This window comes from Neodiprion pinetum, chromosome 2 (assembly GCF_021155775.2).
Source record: "Neodiprion pinetum isolate iyNeoPine1 chromosome 2, iyNeoPine1.2, whole genome shotgun sequence".
In the NCBI taxonomy this organism is placed as follows: Eukaryota; Metazoa; Arthropoda; class Insecta; order Hymenoptera; family Diprionidae; genus Neodiprion; species Neodiprion pinetum.
The window spans coordinates 6,846,347-6,871,917 of NC_060233.1; the positions used below are offsets into that span (position 1 = coordinate 6,846,347).

The 25,571-nt window shown below is 33.4% G+C and overlaps 4 protein-coding genes and 1 long non-coding RNA gene across 16 annotated transcripts in view; 3 read left to right on the top strand and 2 right to left on the bottom strand.

Annotated features, from left to right (window-relative positions):
- Mical (Molecule interacting with CasL) overlaps positions 1 to 7,388 on the top strand; it is a 40,609-nt gene extending 33,221 nt beyond the window's left edge. For 9 of the 11 annotated variants that reach the window (XM_069133241.1, XM_069133240.1, XM_069133244.1 and 6 more), the window contains 4 exons: positions 35 to 144; positions 467 to 640; positions 1,032 to 1,208; positions 4,951 to 7,388. In XM_069133241.1, coding sequence (XP_068989342.1) covers positions 35 to 144; positions 467 to 640; positions 1,032 to 1,208; positions 4,951 to 5,003 — 514 coding nt within the window. In that variant the 3' untranslated portion in view covers positions 5,004 to 7,388. The remainder of the gene's footprint in view (positions 1 to 34; positions 145 to 466; positions 641 to 1,031; positions 1,209 to 4,950) is intronic. The other 2 variants (XM_069133247.1, XM_046612066.2) reach the window with 1 other exon arrangement.
- Positions 7,389 to 8,512: 1,124 nt separating this feature from the next.
- On the top strand, positions 8,513 to 14,248 carry ValRS-m (Valyl-tRNA synthetase, mitochondrial). The gene is made up of 18 exons (XM_046612730.2): positions 8,513 to 8,788; positions 8,923 to 9,115; positions 9,423 to 9,669; positions 9,745 to 9,973; positions 10,085 to 10,264; positions 10,379 to 10,503; positions 10,646 to 10,908; positions 11,024 to 11,252; positions 11,388 to 11,510; positions 11,584 to 11,691; positions 11,799 to 11,958; positions 12,060 to 12,328; positions 12,497 to 12,709; positions 12,784 to 12,898; positions 12,980 to 13,158; positions 13,284 to 13,433; positions 13,501 to 13,685; positions 14,121 to 14,248. The coding sequence occupies exons 1-17, from the start codon at positions 8,683 to 8,685 to the stop codon at positions 13,558 to 13,560; spliced, it is 2,949 nt and encodes a 982-aa protein (XP_046468686.1). The 5' UTR covers positions 8,513 to 8,682; the 3' UTR covers positions 13,561 to 13,685; positions 14,121 to 14,248.
- On the bottom strand, positions 13,678 to 16,986 carry LOC124212570 (kelch domain-containing protein 4). Its single transcript, XM_046612737.2, has 9 exons — positions 16,575 to 16,986; positions 16,118 to 16,288; positions 15,674 to 15,909; positions 15,422 to 15,588; positions 15,131 to 15,280; positions 14,844 to 15,062; positions 14,538 to 14,710; positions 14,110 to 14,296; positions 13,678 to 14,000 (listed from the first exon to the last, which is right to left on the bottom strand). The coding sequence occupies exons 1-9, from the start codon at positions 16,686 to 16,688 to the stop codon at positions 13,846 to 13,848; spliced, it is 1,572 nt and encodes a 523-aa protein (XP_046468693.1). The 5' UTR covers positions 16,689 to 16,986; the 3' UTR covers positions 13,678 to 13,845.
- The window catches only part of LOC124212576 (uncharacterized), a 28,334-nt gene continuing 19,331 nt past the window's right edge, over positions 16,569 to 25,571 (top strand). Inside the window, exon 1 of the long non-coding RNA XR_006881686.2 lies at positions 16,569 to 17,046. This is a non-coding gene — a long non-coding RNA (uncharacterized lncRNA). The remainder of the gene's footprint in view (positions 17,047 to 25,571) is intronic.
- LOC124212569 (uncharacterized) lies at positions 17,123 to 22,778 on the bottom strand. Of its 2 annotated transcripts, XM_046612735.2 has the most exons (6): positions 22,630 to 22,730; positions 19,981 to 20,416; positions 19,588 to 19,873; positions 18,650 to 19,292; positions 18,161 to 18,436; positions 17,123 to 17,957 (listed from the first exon to the last, which is right to left on the bottom strand). In XM_046612735.2, exons 2-6 carry the CDS (start codon positions 20,069 to 20,071, stop codon positions 17,643 to 17,645), a joined length of 1,611 nt encoding a protein of 536 aa, XP_046468691.1. In that variant the 5' UTR covers positions 20,072 to 20,416; positions 22,630 to 22,730; the 3' UTR covers positions 17,123 to 17,642. The 2 variants fall into 2 exon arrangements, with proteins under 2 accessions (XP_046468691.1, XP_046468692.1); XM_046612736.2 differs by lacking the exon at positions 19,981 to 20,416 and having other exon boundaries at positions 22,630 to 22,778.

A 25,571-nucleotide genomic window follows, 5' to 3' on the forward strand; every position in this document is an offset into this window, starting at 1 on the left:
TTTAGTCAATTGTTAAAAAATTTTTGTGCTACAGATTACGAATGGCACAAGAAATCCAACGAAAATTGGAAGAAACTGAGGTAAAGCAACGAGAACTGGAGAGCAGAGGTGTCAGTGTAGAAAAAGCTCTACGTGGGGAAGGAGGTATAGTGTACAAGTTCTTTATTGGCGTGTTCAACAGAAATGAACATAGTATTTGTTGTTTATCTGTAACATTAATTGGTTTTCTATATTCAAGATCTATATCACATATATATTATATCGCTAAAAGAATGAAAGTCCAGATTTAATTAAGTTATAGACTGTTAAGGAGATACGGCTCGTTGTAAAACATGCAGGAATTCTATCAGAACAGTTGACATTTGATAGCTCCCTCAAATTGTGATATAGTTGCTTCATAGCTGATTCACTAATTATAATAATTAATCAACTGTTGTAGAGGTTGACAGTAATATTTATATTGTAGAATGTATGGATCGAGAGGAGGTTGATTTATTGCGTGAATGGTTCGACTTGATGAGAGAACGAACGGAATTAAGAAGATACGAGAAAGAATTACTGGTACGAGCTCAAGAATTGCAATTAGAAGATCGACATGAACGTCTTGAACAGGAATTGCGTGAACGCTTAGCTGACGATGGTTAGTATTCCTTCATTTCTCTCCCAGAATTACATCAAAAGGTGTCCACCATTTGACAAACAGTAATCCACGAAAATATGTGAATTTCCTGAACAAGTTCTAGCAATATAAAATTTATTAGCTAATGTTCTCATTCTATCTCATGAAAAAAGTATATGTATATCACAATAGCACGAAAATCATTTGGGTGCTACTGACAGTCTAATACTTATCTATTACATTCAATTGTTTAAACCGATGTTAAATATTGATATCTTTTTCAAGAAGTTTGCATAAATTTGTAGGATTGTTTTTCCTGAGTGTGAAAAAATAGGACGCAATAATTTTACAATGATAAAGTAAATTGCAGAATTGATCAGTTCTAACTTGAATAATGATTACCTGTTCGTAGATGGAGGAAAGACAAGCGACGATGTGAAAAAAGAAGGAGAAATTCTCACCGAGATGCTGGAAATTGTTGCGAAAAGAGATTCCCTAATTGTTCTACTGGAAGAAGAGCGACAAAGGTGGCGTAGACCCTCGTGCCCAACACTCACTGCACCTGCCACAGCCACTGTCACCTCTAACGGCATGACTAATATTTCTTTGATAACTCCTACTGCCTCAATTTCATATACCTTCATCCTCCTGGCTATCCTTGTCGCTTACCTGCTTTCGTTTAACATTGTAGAATTTCTTATTGGTTCTCACAGAGAATCATTATTGTTTCTCACGTGAATGGAATTCGTATTGCTTATATTTTTCTACTGTTCACATGAACACCGTAGTAACGTTTCGGTAAAGAAAGAAAATTTTTTGCTACTGCACCAGGGTCTAGATAGGTAGAAATCACCTTAGAGAAGGTCGAGTTATATTTCTAAATGCTTTCGCATTCATGAATTTTACTCTTCATCATGAGCATAAATTGTTAAAATCATTATAAAAATTTTACCTACTTTGATCTTAAATATCACAGTTAAGGTTAATTTAGCAGAACCATATTTTAGGATCATCTTGGCAGTTTGAAGGTAAAAAATCACCTGGCTGAGTAGTGACATATCTTCTTCTTACTCTCCATACTTGCTGTAGAAGTGTAGTAGTAGCAAACGCACTGAACGAATGTATGAATGTTATCTTTCAGACGATCCAAAGTGCTTGATGCATTAGTTTGTATGAGTATTCTAGTTTTTAGTTGTGACTTACTAAAGGGCTTGAGGTTTTTATCCAACTAAAGTTGTGATTGGAAATAATTTTTTATCTGACACGTTTTTATATGGAGATTAATAATGTAGATATTTTTCGTTTAATTTTTTTTTTTTTTATTTTCATATTTATTATTTTTGCAAGTTCATAAAACAGTAACGAAAGGTATGTCACAATTACACAATATGTATATTAGTGTTGTGATTTTACCTATGCGAAGTTTGTCGATTGCATGAATGGGCAATAGGGTGGTTTAAAAAAAAAATAGATTTTTTTCGCCCTCACCACCTCCAATGTTAGTGTTTGATAGAAAACAATCTTTTCAAATGAGGAGCTCTTTAACTCAACTCTAATAGGTCGCTACTTTAATTTTTATTTCCCATTCATTTAATATGGGAAAATAAAGAAAGCTTGACACATCAGATTTAATATAAATTAGCTTCATATTTTTACATGAATTAAAACCAATTAAGATAGTTACTTATGCGCTTGTTAAACAGTAATTACTGATTACATTCTAAAGATCATGCAAATCAATACTACGTACCTACTAGAAGGTAATATTATTGTCTGTATTATTCTAGAGTCCAAACGTGACTTGATAGTAGAATATTGTTTTTCATTTATTTATTTATTATTATTATTATTTTTTTTTTGTACTATTAACTTAAATTTCATTTCTTTGTCATGATGATTCATTTTTGTTACATCTGTGATCTACGAGTCAATTACTCCATTTTTTTCGATTCAAAGTAGAATTATACCTGGAAGCGTTAATTAGGAAAGATAGTAATTTTGGTAAAATTGCATTAAAGGACATGTGAATTAAACATGTGAACTAATTGAATTGAATTACACATATTATTTGTTACGTAGTTCATTTCTGATATACCTGGGAGATACAATAAATACGAAGTAAAATAGTAAATTTAAATGGTGTTCAACGTTAAATGGTGATTAATTTTTAACAATGTGAATGAAGTACATGATCCAGAACATGAAACAGAAGTTATTTTTTCAAAGGATGAATTTTAAACGAGTTTGTGTGTAATGTCTAAGTACAAGAAAGGTGGAAAAGTGGTCTTCAAAAGGAGCTGACGAAGCATGACTTGACACTAGATCGCTAGATAGCTGTGTTTTGCAGCAGATGGAAATAGGAAGATAGTATGAGCTTACCGCCTGTCTACCTTACAGCTATATGAGTAGTTCAGGTAGATCACATTCGTAACATAGTGCCCGCCGAAGCATTTTTTGATGGAAAATCTGCCAACCGAAAATTTCAAAAAGCCCTTAAAGTAAAACTGTTCAAGTATACGTTCAATCGGTTTTTTTTTAATATGTTTGTCGACTTTCTTTAACAAACTCAGTTTCTACAAACAATTGTAATTTTCCTGAGTGTGCCTTGTTTTACTTCAAATTAAACTAAAATAAGAAGCCAAAACTCATTGAAAATATTTGAGTAACAGCTTCTTTTAAAGCGTTGAGTATGTCCTTTCTAACTCTTTTCCAATTTTCGGTTTGTGACTACTATTCCATGAAACTTTAGCTATTGCAAGTTACAAACTCACGTGAATCATTCGATGAAAACTAAGTATTTGGACAAAAGAAAACGATTGCTTCTAGATTTGCAAATCCGACTTGTAACACACTTTTGCTTTGAAAACGATGCTCGGATATTATTTGAATATCATATTAACAATTTAGGAAGGATAGTCTGCAAATATTTAATCCATGTGCATTATGCGACACGTATTCTATATATTGCGCGTACGATTTCAATATTCAAAATATATTCAGTACTGTATGTATTTTTATTGTACACTGATACATGGTGACTGACAAAATATTATTGATCTTAATCTTGGCATCATTTCTATGTATAATTGAGCATCGAGTTTTAATAAACGAAATAGAAATTTGCCATGATTAGTGGGGGGAGACCAAGGAGCTATGTTTAGGAAGCTCGATAATTGTAATATATTTACATTGGGTATATTATGCATATTTTCATCAACGGCACAAAATGCTCCGGACGGTGCTTGGCCGTAATTTCGTTGATTAAAAAATGCTGTCATATCAAGTCTGAACCATAAATTACATTGATCATCACGATTTTCGGGTAAATCTACTTTTTAAAAATTATTTCTTTATTTATATATTTCCTAATTGGTATTATGTTTGTCCAAAATGATAGCTTTGTGTTTTATTAGTAAATTCATACTGATGAACACCGTCATATAAGAACAAACTCTGATTACCATGACTCACTAACATGACATAACAATTACACTCAGATACTAAATAGACAATGGGCAGAGGGTAAAGTAAAAATTTGGCACATCCTGATTTTGTCATGCACCTCTACAGATTGCATTTCAGACATATTTGGTAAGCCATCAGTGTTAGTTGACGATTGTATTGTTGAAAAGTTTTATAAAGAAATGTTTCATAGTGAAAACGATTAATTTATACAAGTCGAGAATTAATAAATTGAGAAGCTTTACACTGATTACATAATTCTCTGAAACATTGTATTTGTAGTGATAAGAAAATTGTATTTTTTTTTTACATAGATTGCCCTGCCTAGCCGTTCTTTCAATGTAATCCAGTTTGGTGCACTGAATGTCGTACAAAGTATACATAAAATCTCAAACTTTTATCTTTCTAAAATTTTTTTACTCTAGCTTTGATGTGAGATACAAAACTTTCATAGTTTACGTACATAGTGAATTACTTTTGATTTCAATTGACGATCAAGTACGTACTTCAATAAAACAGTTGTGTCCACTCGACTATTCCTATGGTTTTGCTACAAAAGTTTATCTTTTTGTATTTTATATTATTAAATCAATATAATAGAAAGAAATATTATTTTCAATATCAAACGTATGATGAAGTATCAAAATGAGGGGTAAAAGTGCCAGCAAATTTACAATATGTTGTTATAAAATAATGAGTGCTGCATGACTCCAGTTGCTTAGGACTTTGTTAATGTTTGGTTTTTTTTCTCAAGATTCATATATTCTTTAACACACATATATTTACATCGTGTATTAATAATTGTTGTATTTAAACGAAATTATTAAATGCGATCAATCTATCTCCAATAAATTGGTTTTCGTTTGCAGGTATCAAGACGAAGACCGTGATCTGGAAGCTCAAATGTTGGTTAAAGGACTAACTCCTTCCAAGAACTCATCCTCTCCATGAATTTACAATGCCAAGTACGAATTGCTTCTCTTGTACCCGGAAGCAAGCTATGTTAATCATTTTTGAATTTATGTAGTTCAATCTGATGACATGATATTTGGCTTATTTATGTGCTCGGAAAATAATCACAATTAAACCTCAATGATTGTGACCAGATGAATTATACAAATTTATACAGCAAAACATGCATGCAATATTTTTATCGATTATTTTCACAAATCAAGTAAGAAGAATCGTGATATGTATATTCTATATGATAAGTCTTAAGAATCTATTTTTCATGTTCGTTAATAGACTGGGATAATTATTAGTTTATAATTTTTCAAAATGTACCGACTATATTGAAATGTAAATAGGTCACAATGGACAGTCTAATTTTCATACTAAAATGGCGTTATAAATTATTTCCAATTTTATATTTAAATTTTGCGACATATTTCGTTACAACTGATGAAAATACAGACGTACGTGTGAAGCATGTCGCAATCTTCACTCATTACTGGCCTAACCAGTGAGCAAAGGAATAAGGGGTATTTACTTGCTGGCAGTGAAATTTTTAAAGCAATAAAATAGAAGTTTCGAGAGCATTTTTTTTCAGTTTAAGACTGGTAATAATGATCCATATGCGGATCCTATTATACCGATTTCATTTATCAAAACTAACTTCCGTGTTGACAGCTCTCCTCTTGCAATAATAGATGTCATTACTACAGAAAGTGAAATTAAACAAAATTTACACAAGTAAATAAAGACCCACTAGGAATAAAATATATTTGTATTGGAATAAGATGTAATACAAAAGGCGAATTCAGTATTTGTGGTCTGTTAGCTCGATTTGTTTTGCGTAAGTATTTTTTGATAGCAAAGTATCCACAGTTCGGAGTAAGTGGACTTCCATTTTCTGTACGATATAAACCAATGCTTTTATGATCTGATGATATTCAGAAAAGATATGAGGTATTATTTTTTAAATTGAACAACTTCGAGGTCAACATTTTGATTTGCAGTTCCCTTATATTTTATTCTACATATCGAAACGACCTTTCACGATTTCATTTGAATTCTCAGTTTCAAAAGGATTCCGTTTTATGTTCTTGCCAAAAATATTAACCAAACTATTAGCTCTTTCATGAATTTTAAGGCACACAGGTATTATTATGAGTCGATAATTCGTTACGTTTTTGTTGTTCATTGGGTGGAATGTTCTCTTAAAAAGACGAAAATTATAAATCGCAGCGATCTGTTTACAAAATTTAAATTTAAGTAAATATTAAAAATGTAACGAATACAAGTGAGCTAATAATAATACTCGGTTTAAAATTCGAAGAACAGCTAACAAACAGTGCAACTGATATTTTTTGCAAGATTATACAACTCACGGTAAAATTTTTTGTGCGTTTCAAAAAGGAAAAAGTTAATGGTTTTGATATGATGTAATTTTTCAGCATTACATGTACGAAATGTAAAACTAGAGGTAAATAATCATGCATTTTGTTTCATCAATTTATCATTTTGATCGAAAATTATATTCATTAGAAAAGTTGTAAGTTGCAATTTTTTGAAAATTCATAACTGAAGTGAACATTTAAATAAAAATACCAACATTTTATAAAGTCCTCTTCTATAAAGATATGAAGATTGTATAAAAGCAATCGGATACAGAGAAAATTTGACCTTTCAGAGTTGTCTGATTTCAAGAATAAGGCCCTATTACAAGATTGATTCGAAAAAGTCTATTCAACTTGGTGTAGATGCAATGGAATCCCTATTCAACTACAGTTTAATAAAGATAGTTTGTTACAGTATACAGTTGGAATTCCAAATTTCAGTAACAAGTATATTTTTCATTCTGATGAATGCCAAAAGCAGTGGAATTAAATTATGGTTAATGATTGATAAAAAAAAATGGGCTAATTTACGGTTTATAGATAAAACTATGACTATACATGCATATGTATATTCAGCCCAAAAGAAATAACCGTATAGTATGCGAAAATGTTTAATCGATATAATATATGCGCATTGTACGTAGAATACACAGAAATCAAATGCCTATTTGAAGACGTGTACGTACGTTTGATGTCTGGAAATATGTATATAGGTTGTATACAAAACTGCTCAACGAGAGAAACACAAAATTCATATGATAAATACATTATAGCTTCGCTGAATGATAATTCATTTATAACCTTCTAAATTATCATAATTTGTGATTATATTGAAATTGGATTAGCCAACAGAATGGTATTTTTGGTAATCTTGATGAGATATGTGCCTCGTATCTAGAACTCCTTTGTGAAAAAATATGCCTAAATACTTATGTATATTTATCAATAAAACTTGAGAATGCTTTCTAGTTGTAGGTACATAAGTTACTCTGAATAATGGAATACTTCAAAGATAGTTTAAACACTTTGCTCTGTAAACTGCAGGAGATGAATAATTTTTTATACCTGCAATTATTATAATTTTCTTTGAAACTCATTAATCTCTTAAAATTTGTACTTTTTTCAGTAATATATTTCACTGATACTCTGCATGGTTCAATGATCACAGTCGAATTTGAAAACTTTTACACGTGATAAATAAGTGACAAACAAAACTGCAGATCGAGTTAGATACATAGTCCGCTTTGTGATCGAATTATCTTATGGAAATAACATGGGGAAAACTTTTTTTGCTCTTTGAAATTTTATAAATCGTTGACGAATATTCAGATCATCTTAGAGTTGATGTAGAGTGCCCAAATTTTCGTGGAATTTTTTTCGTCAGTTTGAAAGTGTTTAAGCTTCACCTAACAAACGGGCGTTTCGATGGAATATATATCAAATTGCTGCAACGCTATCGAAGAACGATATCATCGTCGAGATTCTGGACATTTCTTAAATCTAGTAATATTTATGTGTTTTGGACTTCAATCTTCTTACATCTATTTTTTTCAACAAAAACAAGAAGTAGAATGAAATAACGATTATTGAGAATCGGACACAAGATATCATTTTTGGTACGGCCGTTTCGAAATGACAAATCGCGCATATTTATTCTAGTTATGGAACGACCGTTTCGAAATGTCGCATGTGCGAGCACATATTTCGGAATACGTCTAATAACTTATCGGTGACTAATCGTGTATTCGTGGACAAAGTGAAACAGAGAAATGAGATCTAGTGTGGGAAATCCCGCAGGCCATTCGCCGATTTCAACTGCAATTGAATCGACGTCTTTTCTTGTAACAAGTTATCGAACACCTGTTTCCATACTATTCGTTATTAGGATGAATTTATGCACATGCAGAAATTATTTAATCTCTAATTAGAACTAAAAATCTGTCGAGACTAATAAGAAAACTTTACTTTCCTATGACTTTACTACACTAATAAGGGGTCGATGACACCCGAGATAGACCAACATAGCGAATGGACCAATAGATGCGCCTGCAAACAAACGAATGTGGTCGCAGGCAAGAAATGTAGGTAGCTGTTGTTTAGGCACCGCGACAAAACGCTGGCCGCCGGTAATGTGCAGCGATAAAGATGCGGATTAATAGTTGAACGTCAAACAGCACGGATTAGTAATTACTGTACTAGGATAATTTTCCAATCTATACCAATATCTTTCTATTCATGATGCTGGGCAATAGGTCTCGATGAATGATTTTAGAAACTTTTAGAATGAACTCATTGCGATTGCACGTGACACTTAGGAGAGGTTATAACAGCCCAAATTGTTACAAATATTGTACACAAACTAAACATGGTACGTATTGTTCGTTGATTGAATTATTCAGTTAATTTTTTTAAGTACAATAAGCATTGCAAAAAACTCTGCCGTATCAAGACCATTCAATGAATTAAATTCAGCTAATGTATTTTATTTCTTCTCAATTTTAGATTTCCCCACTACGTACAATTGTAAAGATGTGGAAAGCAAATGGTACGATATCTGGGAGAAGAATAAATATTTCTCGACAAAACATAGCGATAAAACTTCATTCACAATTATATTACCACCACCCAATGTAACGGGTACATTACATCTGGGACATTCACTGACTGCAGTAATACAAGATTCGCTGGCAAGATGGTAGATTAAAATTCAGAGATATTTAATAATTATTTCACTGGCTGGGATTTATAAATACTTTCTATTGTCAAAATTATATTTACCTTTAAATTTTAGAAACTATTTACTGATTAAGGCTCTGACATTTGTAAACCGTCAATGGTTGCTGCTCTGCTAGAGTCATGGTTCAAAGAAAGATGACTAAAAGTCACATTTTAAGGAAAAATAGCACCAGATTTAGGAAAAGTCTTTTCTATTAAAAATGACTCTTCCTACTTGTTTCACGCAATTGTGTCTGAAAATCATTCTAAATACTATTTTCTAACAGGTACAGAATGAGAGGCCATCCAGTTGTGTGGGTACCGGGACTGGATCATGCAGGAATAGCTACGCAGGTGGTTGTCGAAAAGCAATTAAAAAAAAGTAAGGGATTATCTCGGCATGACCTTGGGAAGGAAGAATTTTTATCGCATGTCGAGAGTTGGAAAAATGAAAAAGAGGATGTAATATACAAGCAATTGAAATCATTTGGAGCTAGTCTGGATTGGTCCAGAAAATTTTTCACCAAGGACGAGGTATCAGCTGAATAAACAAAGTTTTAATTTACATTAAAAATCACATTGGTTATTAGCGCAGTTTTTAATTTATAGAGATGTAGCAACGCTGTAACAGAAGCATTTGTTCAATTGGCTGAACGAAACTTAGTTTATAGAGATAAGTCTATAGTCAACTGGTCTCCAACTCTTCGCAGTGCTATATCTGATATCGAAGTTGAATATATTCCGGTTACAGGAAAAACTGAAATAGAAATTCCTGGTTATGAGAAAAAAATCACGTTCGGACAAATCACTGAATTCTCTTACAAACTTCAAAATTCTGGTAATTAAACTGATAATAAAATGATCATGTTATAAATTGTATACGTTCCAAAATCTTTGAACATTATCACTTTCTCACTCTGTGATAGAGGAATTTTCAATATTATTTCAGACGACGTCCTGACTGTAGCATCTACGCGACCTGAGACCATGTTAGGAGATGTAGCGGTGGCTGTACATCCAGAGGATGAAAGATATTCTCGATACATTGGTTCTCAGGTGTGGCATCCATTTAGAAAAACTTATATTCCTATAATTGCAGACCGATTTGTAAACATGACTTTTGGCACAGGTAAGAAAATCACCAAACAGGTATACAAAAATTGGTACTTATATCGTCAAACTAAACAGCATTCAAGCTTTTATGATGGATTTAACACCCATTTATTGAAAATTGTACTTACAGGTGCGGTAAAAATTACTCCAGCACATGATCCGGCTGATTTAGAAGTTGCTAAAAGACACAATTTAGAAATAATCGATGTTATCGATGACAAGGGTAATATAATATCGAAAACTGAACTATTTCAGGTACTATGAATTTATCAGTAAGATGCAGATTAGTTGCTATTTTTGCAGATAAACTGCTATTTCTTCGTTTTTCACCATAAATTATTATTTTCAAGATTATTAAACTCCAAACTTTGTATTTTCCATGCTTGTGAAACAATAGGGAGTTCCAAGATTCTTGGTACGTGAACTAATTTTGACGCATTTGGCTAATGATAATGCTTTAGGAGAAATAAAAGATCATAACATGGTAGTACCAAAATGTTCCCGGTCAGGTGATGTTATAGAGCATCTACTTAAAGAGCAGTGGTTTATTAAATGTAAAAGCATGTCTGCTCTTGCGTTAGAAGCTGTCAAAAATGGCAGCCTAAAGATTGATCCATCTGTACATGAACGGACATGGTACAATTGGCTTGAAAACATCAAGTAAGACTTCTGATGTTTACTACCTATTGTTATCAGTTTAAAAAAATCCTGTTGATTTATCGACATCTGGTACAATGCATTGAATATTACCGATAATGGTCAAAATATTGTTCAGAGACTGGTGCGTATCAAGACAATTGTGGTGGGGACATCGCATTCCAGCGTATCTTTGCAGTAACGGTTCAGAATCTACTTGGATTATTGCACGAACTGAAAATGAAGCTCTGGTCAAAGCTCGAAACAAATTTGGCAATGAGGTGACGATTAAACAGGATGAGGATGTTTTAGACACATGGTTTTCATCGGCGCTTCTACCCTTTACTGTAATGGGTTGGCCCAATCAAGTATGAATTTGCAATACCTTCTTATTTTCTAGAGTTATTGAATAGTTATTCTTCATTTTTATTACCTACATTCTTTTGTCACTTCTAAAACATTTTACTTTACCCAGGTCTTGAAATCTATTATATGTTTTTCAGTCTGGCGATTATAAGAAGTTTTACCCGCTGTCAATGCTTGAAACTGGTCATGACATACTTTTCTTTTGGGTAACAAGAATGGTCATGCTTGGTACAGAACTAACTGGTCAGTTACCTTTCAAGGTATGGTGATCATACAAATTTGTTTACGACATTTTTTCCTTGCGCAAACGCATGAACAGATTTATACTTCCAGGAAATACTTTTGCACGGAGTTTTGTGTGATAACCAAGGAAAAAAGATGTCAAAAAGTCTTGGTAATGTCATAACTCCGGAAAATATTACTCAGGGTATATCATTGCAAGTAAGTGCTACAATTTTTTTTTCCAACGGAAAGATAGCAATCTACATTTTTTCAATGATCAAATATCACAACTATTGCTCGAAATATTCAATTTTTTTTATTTACAGAATCTCAATGAACAAGCCAAACAGAATTATAAAGCTGGTATATTTTCGCATAAGGAGCTAGAGAGAACGGTGAATCTGAATAATAAAATGTTTCCAAATGGAATCCCTGAATGTGGAAATGATGCATTACGACTTACATTATCTTCCCTCGAAATAAAGAGTTAGTCACGAGTTTCGTCAGCAGATTTTTTTAATTTAAATCTCTTGATAGAATGCTCAACATGACCGTTTCATAATAAAAGTATCTTCATTCTCCCTTAGGTCACTACATAAATTTTGACGTAAGTGAATGCGTGACAAATAAGCTGTTTTGTAACAAAATCTGGCAAGCAAGTAAGTTTATCCTTCTTGCAACGTCAAAACATCCATGTCTTCCTGATGCAAAACTAAGTTCAATCGATACATGGATACTAAGCAGACTATCATCGATGGTGACAACTGTGAATGAAGCATTTTTACACAGAAATCTTCACCTTGTGACGTCAAAAATGAAAAACTTTTTTTACCGGGACTTCTGCGATTGGTATTTGGTATGCATTTTTTCAATCAACACTTATTGAATAGACTATTATTTTAAATATTTTTCTTCATCAATTAATATTCGACCAACTATTAACAAAGGTTCGCGAATTCACAAGCTTGTGAAGAGGACCTCCACTCTGATATAGACACTTGTATTAACATTACGTATTCACTAGGAAGCAACAAAGCCAGGACTGGCACATCTAGAAGGAAATACAGCCAGTGGACACATACGTACTTTGATCAAGTGTCTGGATGTTTCTCTGAGGATAATTGCACCGATCACACCTTACCTGGCTGATGAATTATATTCACTACTGTCTCAGCGCATAGACACATTGCCAACTTTGAAGTCACTCATGCAAACAACTTATCCCACATCGGAAGAGGTATTGCAGTTGATAGAGTATAGTTAAGTTGAAAACTTATATTTTACATCGCATTACTTACGTAATTTTCACAGTTTCAAGAATTTAGAGATGAGGTTCTAGAAGAAAATATTGGAAACGTTTGGAAAGTCGTATCAACGATAAGAAGTCTTATCTCTACGAGTAATATAAAGTCGAAGACGAGTGAAGGTAATATATTCAATGAAAAAATCGCAAGTGAATGGTAGAAATATAAAATCTGTTACAATATAGTACCATTTTCTATTACAGCACACGTCGTGCTTAGTGCAGAAGATAATATGGATTTGTTTATTGAAAATTCAAGCGTTATTGCCGCGTTAAGTAGAGTTCAGGGAGTGAAAGTAGCACTTGAAAATAATTACGATAAAATGGAGAATTGTATATCTGATACAGTTGGGAGTCATGCTGTGATATATCTTTCAATTAAGGTAAAACAAAATTATTACGTTTTGTACATATATTTCAACTTTTAAATTTCCGCATAAAAGAATTCTCCTAATTTCTGCAACATAAACACTAAATTATCGATAATTAAAGTAATTAATTTTGATAGGATCCAAAGCAAGCAGAACAAATTCAAGACAGGATTAAAAGAAAGGTCTCCGCGTTAGAGGGGCAAATGAACCGATTGTTACAATTGACTTCAGCACCTGGTTATATTGCCAAGGCACCCGTGGATGTACAGAGCAAGCATTTGCAAAAGGTAACTTTGTGATATTTGTAAGTGACGAACCGATTGTTTGTACTGGAATATTTTTCCTTTTCTACAGAAAGACAGAATACGGCAAGAGTTGGAAAAACTCAGGCAAATGAGAGCAAACAGTGCATGACCAAAAAGATTATTGAGTCTAGCTTGCAATGTATGAGATTTGGTACGCTGTGTGTAGGTAATTCAACACATGAGAATACTAAATTGCTACATAGATCAGATGCTCGTCGCAACATCGTTTATGCAGTACGTTTTTCATATACTTCAGACTTAAATTTGTTTTAATATTAAAATTTACTGAATGATAATTTTACAGCTGAGTCGTAGTATCATGTTACAATCAATTTACATTATTTGATAGTGATGAAAAAAATTCTCTGTCACTTAATTAGGCAAAAGTTACACTTCAATTTTCGTCAACCTCCATCTCATTTTCACTGCTGCCATCACTGGTAGATTCTTCACCTTGACTTTCAGATTCTGAGCTTTCAGAATCAATCCATGTTTGCGAAGTAATGTCGCTTTTGATTATTGTTTTCCATTCATCTAATTTACGAAAGTCTGTAAACCAGGAGAGCAGAAGAAATTGAGAAAATGTTTGATCTCGGTTCAATTACTATTAATTTGCTACCTAAATGTTCTACAAATTGTAACTGATTATATAATTCACCCAATTTGTAGAAATCATTAAGAGTGTATTGTCTGTCTCCATCTTCAAACATCCCACCAAACAAGTACAGCACTCCATGCTTGATGGCGAGCCCAGGATTAATTCGAGGAGATGGTGAGAAAATATCATCTGGTCGTTTTTCCTCCTTAATTGTACTGTTGGTCATACTGGACGGACCAACAGTGACCTGAGTATGGATAAGTGAAGTGTCAATTTAATTATTTTTTTTTGTCGTCAACCGTTTTGTTGTTACTTATGATTTTGAATTCGTAGTGAAATTTTATCTAACAAGGCTTCATTGTAATCATGGATTATTATTCGAATGAAAAAGATCATTTTACTGCGGCAATTCTGTTGTATATAGATATATACAAGTAGTAAATTCACTGAAAATAATAAAAATCAAAATAGTATCAAGTATTACTAACCGTGAAAATTCCATCAGAGACAATAGTTGGTTCAGAAGTGACATCCATCGCTTTCGGAACTTCATGGTCACTACCATCGTCGTTGTCACTACTTTCTTCGTTAATATCACCATCTTCTTTTTGTTTTCTACGTTTTCGCCTCTCTTGCGGGTTTTTCTTTCCGCTCAATGTTACTATGAAACCAGAAATGATTTCTATTATGTAAAGTTACTTCATCGTAACTGTACTTAAGCGTCCATATCCCCAAATCTTGTTTCATTCAGTTGAAATTGAGGCCGTCAAACTCATAATTTTTTCGTTACATACCTGTTCTCCATTGGTACTTTTCAAGATCCAGTGCGATGAGGTCATTGAAAAATGTTCCTTTAAGGTCTTCTTCATTTTCTTCTTCGTCAAAAACACCACCAAACATATATGCGAGATTTGATTGAGCCAAAATCGCTGTAGCGCTACATCTTGGTGATATTGATATACCACTTTGTTTCAGAAGCGTCCATTTCCATTTTAATCCAGTCTGATCATTTTCTAAAATTTGAATCCATGGTTTCATAATCAGAAAGTACAAAGCTATTTTTTTCCAATGCAAAACTCACTCTCTGGGCTCAATAAAAACATATCAGTGTGTACGTGACCCTTATCCACATCTTTTTTAATTCTCTCTTTACTGTAGCCACCGTAAACTAGAATTTTATTATCCGGTGTTGGTAATACTACACATCCAGATCGAGGAGCTGGTGGAGTGCCTGAAATAAATGTATTTACACAATGATGGTAGACTATAGTAGATATGATTATAATATTACATCTTTCATTTCAAATTACTGTAAATTAGATTTTAGAGTTTTTAAAAAAGTGTGAGAAAAATTTTTCCACACTCTACAAACCTGAAGGCTCCAACTTGTTCCATTTGTATGTTGTGAGATTAAATACAAAAACGTCGTTAAAATATTTGTAATCTCTGACATTGTCGTGAAACCCACCGAATATAAATAGTTGTTTTTTCATATATACCATTCTATGACCACTTCTCGCTGATGGTCCACCAGTGGCCCTAGTTAATTAAAAAAAGAAGTCCAATGAAAAAAATTGCATATTTGCTCAACATTCAAATTTACTAACAGTACTCTTGCGCTCACCCAATTTTCTCCCATTTCTTATCCCCAAAGTGATAGACCCATAGATCTCTATAGTGGTAGAACTGTGACTGCGAAGGGCTTGAATATTCACCACCGAAGACCCACAGTTGACCTTTATTTATTGGAACAGCTAGCGCTTGATGTCCGCATCTGGGTGCTGGGCCACCAGGTGCCTTAATTACGGACCATTCGTTGTTGCTTATATTGTAAAAGAACATGTCTCCGTACACAAGTGTCTAAAACGAATGTCACAATGTTGTTTTAAAGGGATGTTCATTGATGAAACTGAACTTAAATGAGAATTGATACATATATTTGAACATGTCTCCGTACACAAGTGTCTAAAACGAATGTCACAATGTTGTTTTAAAGGGATGTTCATTGATGAAACTGAACTTAAATGAGAATTGATACATATATTTGCACCATAGATTTTATGAATACCGTTTGTCCATTGTAGAACTCCCCCCCAAGCATTACTAGCTCATCTTTGAAAGGATGAGTGGTTAATGAGAAATTTACACGATGTGACGGCGGTGCGACAACCGCTTCAACGACACGTTGCCTCTTTGCCTCTTCCCGCTCAATTTCTGCCACCACTTTCTCGATATCATCCTACAACACACAACAAAACAATTGCTCATTTGTCAGATGCTAAGTGTTATTCTGTTCTAAGTGTGTGAACAATCGTTGAGCAACAAGGAAGGAAGTCTTGAACTATGTTCAAAACTAACGTAAGTTACGACCATTTCTCGATTCTCACATGAATTAATGTAGCACGATGATTCGATTGGTTAAATTCAGCTGTGGAAATTTTTGAAATATGTGAAGAAATTAAGTTACCGGAACAACCGCTGGTAACGTAATTTGTATTTTTAGCACTCTACGATGCTAAACTAACCTCTCCGAGTGCAGCCAACTCTTTCTTTTGCTTTGCAGTAAGTTTTTTTTCTGTTTTCATAGCTGTTTTCTCAATACCACTAACTTTCTTCTTATTTTTGTCTTTTTTACCCATTGCTAATCGGTAAATTTAACGAAATCAACAGAAATTCTTGGTAAGATTGACAACTTAACCTAACACTCCACTATCAACCGGCAAACACGTGTTGAGTGTTCACGAAACATGGTGGTGTTCTGAAATAATAATCGTCTCTGAGTTTCCAGTTGCCACCAATGCTTTCAATCGGGTTAGGAGCGGGAATACCCTGTGATCTCTACTACACAGGAATAACTTTTATCTACGCCGATGCGAAAATTAAATTTTCTCCCGTCTCCGCAAGCGTTGACTGAAGATATAATCCTGTTCGAATTGATGAGGTTATAAATCACGGTATTTCTTCTATTTTCCGTCTGGCTGTATATTACCTGACAGGGTAAGTGCCAATAATCATAATATTCAACATCTCAATTTTAGTTGTAGGGTATTTTGATTCATTCGTTCAACATAATTTTCTGCATATTTTTATTGGCAGATAATTAAAATCAGCACAAGAAATGTGACAATTTGTACATTTGAGTTGTAATTGCAAAATTCATAGGTCTGTATGTATGTAACATAATAGTTGACAGAAATAATAATGACAGAAATATGTGACAGAATAGCGAAATTAAAATGAAGCTTGTTTGTCTTGCATGGGTCTCGGTGGAAAATATGTGTAAGGAATGGAGAATGATGGACAGCAATCGAAGCAGACCTTGGCCAGCTGCCATTTGTTGCACAAAACATACGTAGCCGAATATGCCAAATATTGATTACACAAGAATGAGTAGTATAATTAGCATTAGGCTGTCTGGCGGTTATCTTAGTCAAAAAGCAGGGTTTTGAAAATTTTGACAAGATGATACGTTGCTTCAGCTGCAGTACTTTCCTCTTTACCACAAGATTTTATAGTCGCAGTTTCTTGAACGTTTCTCACGATTTGCAATTAAATGTCCTTTATTTTTTGATGTACTTGATTAATATCGTTTGTCACAAATGCTTCGGTTGCCTTGTGCCTTCGGAGTAATTTCTTCGATTGATCTGCTGCTGTCTTGAATTGCCACCAGAACTTTGATTATGATAATTTTGGTACATTTCTGACCATAGTTGGTTCAAAGTTTGTTCTGAATCACCAGAGATAGAAGATGAAATTTGATCATTCTCAGAACAGAGTTGCAATTTATCTTTCAACATGGCTTTCTTGTCTGTACTTAGTTTGGTAGCTTCCATCAGTAATGCAAGGCGGATTTTTACTGCCCACGCATAATATACATTCACATTGTTCTGATAAGAAACGAAATATGTCTGAAATATGAAAGATTTTGTTGGTACAAACGAAAAAATTAATCATGGTAGTTAAAAAAATTTCGAATAATGCGATACTCATGCGAGTATAATTTCTACTATTTTCACGTTATAGTACAAATGGGCATATGTACAGAAAATTGAATTATTATTTCAACTAAATAATGTACGTATATTTCGTATAATATAAATCAACTCTATACCTTTAGGCTTTTGGCATTTGGATCAATTTGAACAGCGTTGTCCAAGTATGGACTTGCTGACAAAACATCATCCATATGAAACAAATAATACACTCCAATTTTAATGTTTATTTCTTGAATTTGGGCATCAGGATCTTTGTTGTACTTCGTCAATAACTCCAACATATATGGCAGTGGATTCCAATCAGGTTCAACTTTTTTCCTACACTCTATATACTGCCATTCAGCCTGAAAATTTCCTTCCTCTATTGCAGTCGTGTAATAACGAAGAGCGGCCTAAAAGTTTAATTAAAAACTGTTCAGTTTATTTCAGTAGTTTTCATATACTGTCTGTGATATTTCAATTCATTGTAATCTCAACTATTCATTAATCAAATGAAAATTGCACTAATATTTCTGTTCATGTCAACCAGGTAACATTAATCAAAAGTAGTTATAAACTGAATATCAACAAATTGACAACATTGTGTATAATTTATCAGTCATTACCTTAAAGTCTCGATTGCATTTTTCCTCGTATATAGCCATGTAATGTGCATATTTCGGAGAATCGGGCATCCTTTCAGCTACATAATCCAGACAACTCTTTGCCAAACTACAATCCTTCGCTCGTACAAGTCCTAGAGCTAATTGTAATTGCACCTTACAACAAGTTCGTTCACCAGCAGCAACTTGCTTATACATTCTATTAGCCTCTTCAGTGTTTTTAGACTCTCGATACATTCGGGCCAAATATACACCAAACAAAGCGTTCTTAGAAAGTTCGTAAGCCTTCTGAAAACCAAATGATTCATGTTCATCTGGCAGGCTATCAGTCGAACAATTCCTCTTTCTTAAGGTTCGGCAATTTTTCCCGACCAAAAAGTGCCATTTGCCATTACTGGGCTCATGCTGGACAGCCTCTTGTGCAAATTTGATTGCCATGGAATTATCAGTGACGTTGTACAGTGACCAGGCTAAACATTGGCACCCGGACAACATGGCTAATTCCGTTTCATTCATGTCCTTAATATTGCATATTTCTTTCAGCAGTTCGTCTGCCTGTGTCAGCTGCCCCATCTGTTGAAGCACATAGTACTTTGTTCCAAATAAAATGTGTTTCAGGACACGTTCCACGCTTTCCAGTGTTTTCCTGATTTTCATTATTATAATATTGTTAGATCAGTGAAACAAGATGAATAATTCAATGTAAAATTTGATCAGTACTTTCAGTATAAGTACAAATTAGAATAGTATTCCATTACATTTTTATAAAATTCGTGTATTCAGATTGAGTTTTACACTTGAATTTCTCTCAAGAGAGCATATATTGTTCAGAAAAATCAAGCTTCTTGATTATCAAACTTAAGCCATTTAGTTTTTCTCGTTACATTGTGGTATCAAACTAACGTTATGGAAAAACGTTTATAGTAAATAATATCAAGAACCTTTGTTTAATTTCAAGAAAACTATTTTCAGCGCCCTTGATGCATTCTATAGCGGCTTGCGGATTCTCGTTCGATACATTCTCATAGGCCAGCATGAGATGGTAAATTAATACAAATTCTGGAAACTGATCTTGGGTGTCAGTAACATCTTCAAAACGAGACTTATCGTTTAATAATCGTACTCGAATTTCCATGATTTTCCCCATATCCCAAGTGAATGGACAGCTGAGTTTTGTCATAGATTTTCCGTCAACGTCAAAAGTTTTCGACGATGCAGGTGAAACCTCTGAAAAATAGGTGTACATTTAAACTATACATGGGTACCTTCTTTATGCTTAAGTCGAAAGCACTTGAATTTCTACTTTCAGATATGATTCAAATTTGTTTTCCTACCCGTGCATTGAAAGTTCGAACCCTTCACATTCCCGAAACCATTTTCCCGAATCGTTGTTTCACTCAACCTGTTGTAACACCGAATCGTCATTTTCCTGCAGTTTCCCAACAAATGAAATTCCCGGATTGTCGTATTGCCGATCTACTGAATTCCTCAGGTCTGCGGGGAATCGGGCAGGTCAGGAACATAACAATGCGGGAATTTGCTAGGTCGGGAAAGTGTCGATTCGAGAATTCTATCCGTCGGAAAATTGGTGGTTCGGGGTTATTACGAATACGGAGAAACGCCGATTCGGGAATTCACTAGGTCGGGAAAATAGTGGTTCGAAAACGTGACGGTTTCGGGAAAACGGTTTCGGAAACGGGGCACTTTATGCAAGCTCCACAGGCTTCGTAAGTGAAACTTTCCAAGTAGTCTGGTCGAGAAGTGAGTTCACTGAGAAAAATCGTTAGAATGGTCTTAAAAATATGGCGATTGGTGCATTGGATTCAGAATTTAAAATGATGAAACCGGTATTTTTTAATTAATCCGCCATTAAAAATTTCAATAGTTATAAACAAAAAACGAAAAGAAAAAAAGGGAGTCTCCGTTTTATAGCTATAATTTCAAAAATATAAAAGATAAATGAATTTTGAGAAAAGATCCTAAAAGAGGAGGAAATTTCCGATGAAAAAGTCCATACTCCCGGAATTCTAGCTTTATTATTTATAATTTTAATTTAACGTTGAAAATAGGACTCCGCGCGGCCGTTTCGGTGCCTAGGCGTCACCGCCTAGCGAAGCATGCAACACGAAACAATTTTTTTATAACATTCAGTATTAATTTAAAAATTTGAATAAATTATAGTGTTATCTAGACACTTGAAGGAATGTAGTTTTACCAGAAAAAAATTTTTAACCCGATTTTCGTTTAAGTTATTTCATTGTTAATTAACTCATTTTTCGTAGACTTGACTTTTCATAAAATCACTTGTAAAAGTTTAAAAAATGGGTCTATAAATTTTTTTTCTTTTGTGAGCTCTTCTTATATGAATAATAAACAAGATTCAGTGGTAAAAGTTTATAAAAGTTTTTTCATTTGTTTATAATGATTTTTCAAATTTATCAAAAATGGAAAAATCCGGCCAATGTTATGAAAAAAATTTTTTTTCATAAATCTTGAATTTTGGTTGTTTTTAAATTAATATGTTGCGTTTATTAGCTTGGCTGAAAATTTTTTAACGTGTATTGTTTAAAAATTTATTATAAACAAATAGACAAGTTGAATATTTTTGAAAAATTTTTTTTGGTCATTTTATTGTTGTAGTGAAATAATGATTTTAAAAAAAAAAATTTTTTCTTAAAAAAATTATTTAATTGTTTATAACTGTTTTTTTCATTTATCCACCATTTAAATTATTTATTAAGAAATAATTTTTTTTCTAAAAATCATCATTTACAATTGTTAATATAATTATGAAAAAATTTTTTTTTTCTATTTGAATTTTAATTGTTTATTTTATAAACAATTTGTTATAAACAAATTTCTATTTTCATTTTATTTTTTTTTCGTTGCTTTAAAAAATTAAAAATACAGCCATGTGCATCAGAGTTGTAAAAAAAATTTTTTGGGGTAAAGTATTTTAAAATTCAATAATAAATAGAGAAAAATTTTTTTTTACAACTCTGATGCACATGGCTGTATTTGTAATTTTTTAAAGCAACGAAAAAAAAATAAAATGAAAATATAAATTTGTTTATAACAAATTGTTTATAAAATAAACAATGAAAATTCAGATAGAAAAAAAAAATTTTTTCATAATTATATTAACAATTGTAAATGATGATTTTTAGAAAAAAAATTATTCCTTAATAAATAATTTAAATGGTGGATAAATGAAAAAAACAGTTATAAACAATTAAATAATTTTTTTAAGAAAAAATTTTTTTTTTTAAATCATTATTTCACTACGAGATATTTTGTACAAAGTTATACTCCAATCTAATGTATAGGAACTAGGCGTGCGCGTTATTTCGGTATACCGAATTTTTTTCGGTATCTCATTCCTCGAAATGTATCCGTATGGGAACCTTCTGTCAATACCGATACCGAAATATCGAAATTTTGCTAAATACCGAAGTACCGAAATTTCTGATAATCTAAATACTACTTAGATTAAATACTAAATTTTCTTGGGAACTTGGACAGAATTGATAAGATTCAACTTATCAAAGAATCTTATCTGATAAGTTGAATCTTGTCAATTCTGTCCAAGTTCCCAAGAAAATTTAGTATTTATTACATTTAACATGGATGAGAACCAAGATTTGAACTACTTAGATTATTGGTATTTACACAGTTCAATACAGATTTTTCTTAGTCTTTTTCCGACGATATTTGCAGATTAAAGTCTATCGAAATTTCGGTACTACGGTATTTACGGAAATTTTGATATTTCGATTAACCGAAACTACCGAATATGAAACCCGTAACGAAAATTAGTATCTAATTTCCAATACCGCGCACTCCTAATAGGAACTGACAAGAAATATGCGAAACTTATCCATGTCATTTTTTGTACAAAAATTTATTGTTTCGAGTTATCCTCTTTTGACACCTTGCTACGGAATTATCAATCTTGACTTTAATATGGAAAAATTATAAAATACCTGTCTCTTTATTGGTCGCTATGGAGCTCATGATGATATCGTTGTAAAAATTCAGCGCAACTTTATCGGGTGGCCACGCGAGTATTTCGAAATACGTCTGATGGACTCCGAAGATTGAATGTTAATGGAGAAAAATGTCCTTTTATATGCAGGCATGCTGATTGGGAGGCATATCACTAGTGGTTCCCCTTTCCGTATTGTATCGGCTTGTGGAGGGGTGGCGGGATTCCCCTGCTTATACGAGATCCTCGACACGCTTTCTGTGAATCATAGAGCTTGTGCTTGGTAATGATGTGTGATTTGAATCTTTTTCGGTAAAGGTTGAGAATATTTATTTATGCTATGCTTTTGTGAAATACTTTTTTATATAAGGTGACACATGCTTACATTTTTAATCCTGGAAGGTATTTTTTTGGGTAATGGCCACATTTTTAATGTACTTGGCGAAAGGTTTTTGCGCCAGAGGTGCTTTTTGGGAGGATCATAGTTACAATTGAAAAAGAAAGTCGCCTCGATAATTTTTTTGATATATTGAATACAGAAATGATTGACTGGATTTTTTTAATTTCAACATGCTATACGAAATTTCGGAATTATGAATATTTGTAGTTTCAACGTCGGAAAATTAAAACTATTATTGATTGCTTCTAGTTTGTAAAAGAAAAAAAACCATGTATCAGAGAAAGTCTATAATCACGCAAACTTTGCATTATACAGCAGTGAATGAAATCTCATTAAAAGGAATTCAACTTCGAAAATCTGAAAATCATGTTACGGTTATTTAGCGAGCATGTCAATTTGCAAATTTGTGCTTTCAGTAGATGAAGTGTCGCGCAAGCAATAATTGAACTCAGCATACAGACACAATATTTGTTTAGACAAAGGGAAAAAAAGAAACGGAATTCGTGCTATGAAGATTTAAAGTTTCAAATATTGATTACGGTTTATCAAAGATACTAATGCATAGATTCGTAGATACTTTTTAAACATAGCGCAACTGAAATCTTATATTCATCTTTCAAGTTTGGTTTCTGAACTAGTCTAATTTTCGTTTGAAAGAGCGTCTAGATTAAGTTTAAAGAAGCTAATATTTCGAGTTTTTGGACTCAAAGTGTAAATCTTAACTCTCAATTCGCAGTTTTGCTCCGGTTCGACGTTGTAAAATTTTTGGGTACCTGATATCGTTTTTTTCAGGCGCTGTTTCTTAATATCGTTCACTTTTAAAAATCAGAGAAATATTAAGAAAACATCGGTTGGTTTCGACGATTTGAATTTCTTGCAAATTGAATTCGACGCAAGACGCTAATTTGTTTTATGCACTTTTGAATCGTGTAATGCTTGGTTGAAAGGGTGTTGCAACAACGATCTGTAAATATTACTGGACTTATTGTTGATAATAATTTAGATCACTAAACGAGTCATATTGAATAGATGGCTGAATACGACATAAGCAAAGCAGAAAATCTCGAGCGGACACGGCGTCGGACGTTCTGAGAGAACGGCACGCTATCAAGGTTTGTAATCAATGCAATGTTTGTCTTAAGTGACTTTTTCGTTCATTGCTACATGTAAAGTTTGAGCGATTATGAATTCTCTCTGGAAGCATAGTTTTCCTTCTCTATGACACTGTTTACAAATTAGAATCTGTTACCGGATAGAGGTATTGGTATTGACGAGCGGCTTACAATACGCTTCTATACCCATCCAAGACGTTTTTTTGGGCTTCTTTGGGTTCGTTCTTGACGGTGCCTTCGCCTCGGGGAAAGGATGAGGAAGCAAGCAAAAAATCAAACGGAGAAAAGGTTTAATTGAATGTGTAGATGATTTATTGGACTAATGAGGAGTGTGAATGTTTTGAACGAAGTGGATTTTGGTATGGATGAAATTGGGATTTGATATTAGAAGTTGAGTTACTTGGACGTGGGAATAGAAGTTGATATTCAATACCAGAAAAAAAATGTTGGTGGCGATTTTATTTTTTACTTGTAAGTATGATGTGGAACGACTTTCACGTCTATTTCTGAACATCCGCTGATTAGATTACAGCGAGTAAGACCATGAGATTTCATATTATGTATTGTGACGTGGATTTTTACCGCTCTTCGGTCACTCGGAGAAAATGACCGAGAACTTACCTCGTACACAATAAATCGGCGTCCACGATGTACCCTGGACTTAAAACAATATCGCGAAATTTGTTGGGCGCCTGGCGTGATTAACACGCCTCGAAATCGGTAATGCGAAATACCGCGACCATATACTCGATAGCTCAGTACCGCGGAGAGGGGAGGGGTAATTTTTGGGTAGAGAGAGATGTAACACAAGTAAGCCAACGCGTGGTTTGGCCAAATCACTATAAAATTCCAATAATATACTTCTCGCAAAAATTAAGGGAACAACAAAATTTTCGCAATTTTTTGGTGATTTTCAACAGGCTGTATTTCAGTGAAAAATGGTCGTGCAAGAAATAAAAAAACAAAGCTTTTGAAGCTTGAAGACTCTAGTTTTTGAATTTTTTGGTTAAAAATTTTTCGAAGCACTATTAGCCATGCAATCCTTGGATAAAGCACGAAGAAAAAATTTTCAAAATTTTTTACGTTTCTTCTTTCGCTCTACGGGCATGGAAAAATTTTTCCGAGCTAAACCAATGCATAGGTCGCATAGCCTGTTTATTCAGCTTCAAGATGCTTTTTTTTAAACCTCGATACGACCATTTGTCTTCGAGATATCGAATTTTGAATGCCAAAGGATCCTTTTTCACTCAACTGCCGATATCTCTGGAACTACTGGTCGCACAGCGAGCCGAAGGGCAGTTTCTTTTTCTGCAGAAAATTTCCTACAAAAATCTGTCAAGGTTAATGTCAAAAAAATTTTTTTTCCACCTGTAGCGTTAACGTGAAAAAAGAGCAAAAAAATGCCATTTTGCCTTTTTTTGGATAATT